This window comes from Patiria miniata, unplaced genomic scaffold (genome assembly GCF_015706575.1).
Source record: "Patiria miniata isolate m_02_andy unplaced genomic scaffold, ASM1570657v1 HiC_scaffold_29, whole genome shotgun sequence".
In the NCBI taxonomy this organism is placed as follows: domain Eukaryota; kingdom Metazoa; phylum Echinodermata; class Asteroidea; order Valvatida; family Asterinidae; genus Patiria; species Patiria miniata.
The window spans coordinates 21,179,001-21,182,561 of NW_024037068.1; the positions used below are offsets into that span (position 1 = coordinate 21,179,001).

General features: G+C 44.1%; 1 protein-coding gene across 1 annotated transcript; it reads left to right on the forward strand.

The window, feature by feature from the left end:
- Positions 1-402: 402 nt before the first annotated feature.
- On the forward strand, positions 403-2,597 carry LOC119735957 (the record flags this gene model as incomplete). The annotated part of the gene is given in 1 exon segment (XM_038209934.1): positions 403-2,597. A coding segment is annotated over 1 exon segment (2,061 nt), but the record flags the coding sequence as incomplete, so codon positions are not given.
- Positions 2,598-3,561: the final 964 nt, after the last annotated feature.

The following is a 3,561-nucleotide window of genomic DNA, read 5'->3' on the forward strand; positions in this document are numbered from 1 at the left end:
GAAATCTAATCCTTATAAAGTTATATACAGAAATAACGTTTCAAAACTGCATATTGGTTACATGAATGTGTCTGGTTATAGAAAAAACATTAGTGGTCTGGAGCTATTTTGTGTAAGTGCACAGTGAAGAGATGTTGAAATTAAAAAGTAACAAATTCCTATTTTTCTTTTTATATTTTTCTGCTTTTAGAATATGGATCAATGGTGATGACCCGGATTTTTTCAAAGTCCAGTCAAAAGATGGCAGCAGATGTAACATCAGCACGTAACAGTGATCCGGGGAAACCCAAAGGTCCAAATGTTACCCGAGTTACTCAACCACCATCGGAAATCGATGACCAAGGACCTATCCAGGAACCGAAGAAACAGCAACGAATCGTCATCATAGGCTCTGGACCCACTGCTCTGGGCGCTGCTAAAAGACTGTACGATCTCGGTCAAGGCAAAAACAACAGCGTGATCACCATCCTGGAAGAGCTAGGTAGACCAGGAGGCCTTGCTTCTTCTACCAGGGATGATAAAGGTTTTCTCTGGGACGTCGGAGTTCACGTCGTCTTCTCCCACTACACTTACTTCGATCGAGTTCTGAACATGGCAGTACCCGAGTGGAACTACCGGCGCAGGGCGTCATTTGCCTTCATGAAAGGATCAGATGACAAGAGGAGATTCATTCCTTATCCAGTTCAGAACAACATCCACGTCATGGATAAAATTGATCAGCAGAAAAGCCTGAAAGGATTAGAGGAGATTACCAAAAGTCCCATCACCCGTAAACCCACAAATTTTGACGAGTGGCTGCTGCAGAAATTCGGAGTGGGTCTCGCGGATGTCTTTATGAGGAAATACAACCAGAAAATATGGACAGTTGACACCAAAGAAATGAACTCAGCCTGGGTAGGTGAGCGGGTTGCCGTACCAGACATTGAAGAAATCAAGACCAAGATTAAAGAGGTGGATAACGGGATAGAGGCCAAGGATTCCGAGTGGGGACCGAACCGTTTCTTCCGTTTCCCCAAATATAATGGAACTGGTGGGATTTGGCAGTCAGTTGCAAGAATGCTTCCAAGCCACTGGTTCAGATTTCACGAAAAGGTAACTGGAATAGATATTGACCAAAAAATTATCACTGTTGAGGCTGGAACGGTTAGTAAGACACACTACACCTTAGAATACGATATTCTTTTCTCGACGGTCCCCTTAGACGTCTTTACATCCTTCTTGCAGAGCAAAGATACATCTTTGGAGCAGATGCGGCAGCTCGCATCCCAACTGGTGTACACACACACTCACATCGTAGGCGTCGGCCTCACCGGTCACCTACCCAAGAGCCTCGCTGATAAATCTTGGGTGTATTTCCCTGATTCTGATTCTCCCTTTTACCGTGTAACAATGTTCTCCAGTTATTCAGACGACCATGTACCTAAAGGAGGAGCTTTTTGGTCGCTTATGTGCGAAATAGCCGAACCACAGAAAAGTTCCAATCCAGCGTATTGGAGTAGAGAAAACTTGATTAAAGAATCCATTCAAGCCTTAGTCTTGTACGGGTTCATCACAGCTGATATGGTAGTCTCCAAGCACTACCGTCTCTTGGACCACGGATACCCCGTCCCTTCACTTAAAAGAGATATGCTCCTCGACACGATACAACCTTGGCTGAAAACCAAAGACATCTACTCCCGTGGACGGTTTGGAGGTTGGAGATACGAGGTTGCAAATCAAGATCATTCCTTCATGCAAGGGGTCGAGGCTGTGGACAAGATCCTAAGCGACGTTCCGGAGTTGACTTACCCGGATCCGAATCTCGCCAACTCCAAGAAAAACACGGATCGCACCATCCCATTGGATTATGAAATCATCATCGCTCATTATAACGAGAATCTTGATTGGCTGAAGCCTTACGCTAACCACACCCTCCTCTACCACCATGGGAAAGACCTGGGTCCGCCATTCCAGTTCTACGGTTGGGAGCGTCTGAAGAATGTCGGGCGCGAACCTCACGCGTATCTTCATCACATCACCACCTACTACGACCGGCTCTCTGACGTCACTGTCTTTGCTCAGGGAGACAGCATGAAGGGAAAATGCTACAAGAATCCATTGCAGTTCATTGATTCCGCCAAAAAGGGTGTCCCTTGCATAAAACTTGGAAATATGCATACTGATTGGGGGCACATCAAATTCCCTGGTCGTTATTTGGATCATTATAAGAATGATCCACTAGTCAGATCGAATGAGACTTTTGGAGAGGTGTACCAAACTCTATACGGTCACCCACCACCCAAGGAAGGAATACGGTACTGCTGGAACGCCTGCTTTGGCGCAACCAGGCAACAGATCCTAAGACATTCACTAGAGTTCTATCAGAAGGCTTTGGCCTATGTGAGCAAACATTCCAACCAAGAAGAGAGCCACTACTTAGAGAGATTATGGTATCACTTCTTCGAAGGAGTTGATAAACCATAAAAAACAATGTCATGAATATATGTATATATTGCAAACGATTCATCTTCTCTACCTAATCCTTACTGCCGGGCTGCCAATTTTGTTCCATAGGTGGGTTGCTCAAATGTCATGTATAATTCAAGTTTTTTTTTAATCGTTGCAAGAGACTTAGGTTCTCGTTCTCTTTTTCCCCTTAAAAAAAAATTATCTCAACGATAAATTCAGAGAAGAAAAATACATGTAGTCTGTGAAAATGAGCAACGACGACGTGGATTCGAACCAGGGATCTTGGTATCCGTAGCTCATCACAACTACTTTTTATTATGCCCCGCGGCGAAGCCGAAGGGGCATACTGTTTCCGCCTTGTCCTTCCGTGGGTGGGTGTGTGGGTGGGTGTGTGGGTGGGTGTGTGGGTGGGTGAGCTTGTCTTACATACGCAGTGTGGACTTCCGAACAAAAGACGTCCACATAATGTAGGTAGCACCGACGTTGTGTGGACTTGCCCACGTCCACACAGTGTTTCCCCATTTCTGGAAAACAGGTTTAGAGGCATTTTTGGGTTAGGTTTATCTGTAGCAGAATGAAGAGAAACACTAAAGGGAATCATAGAAAAAAAATTGGGTTGAAAGAGTTTTCACAGTTTGAGAAAAATGAGTTTTTTCACTGGTTTTTCTTAACTACACGAAAGCAATGGAAAGTCCACACTAGTCATGTGAAACAAGTATGGGTGTGTGGGTGGGTGTGTGGGTGGGTGGGTGTGTGTGTGTGTCCGGACAAATCTTGTCAGCGCGATAACTTGAGAAATACTTAACATATGAACTTCAAATTTGGTTTGTGGATTGTTCTTGGTAATCCTAAGAAGCCTTTTGCATTTGGGGCCAAAAAGCCAAAGGTCAAGTTCACAGTGGCTAAAACAATAGAAATCTTGTCAGCGCGATAACTTGAGAAATACTTAACATATGAACTTCAAATTTGGTTTGTGGATTGTTCTTGGTAATCCTAAGAAGCCTTTTGCATTTGGGGCCAAAAGGCCAAAGGTCAAGTTCACAATCGCTAAAACAATAGAAATCTTGTCAGCGCGATAACTTGAGAAATACTTTACATGTGAACTTCAAATTT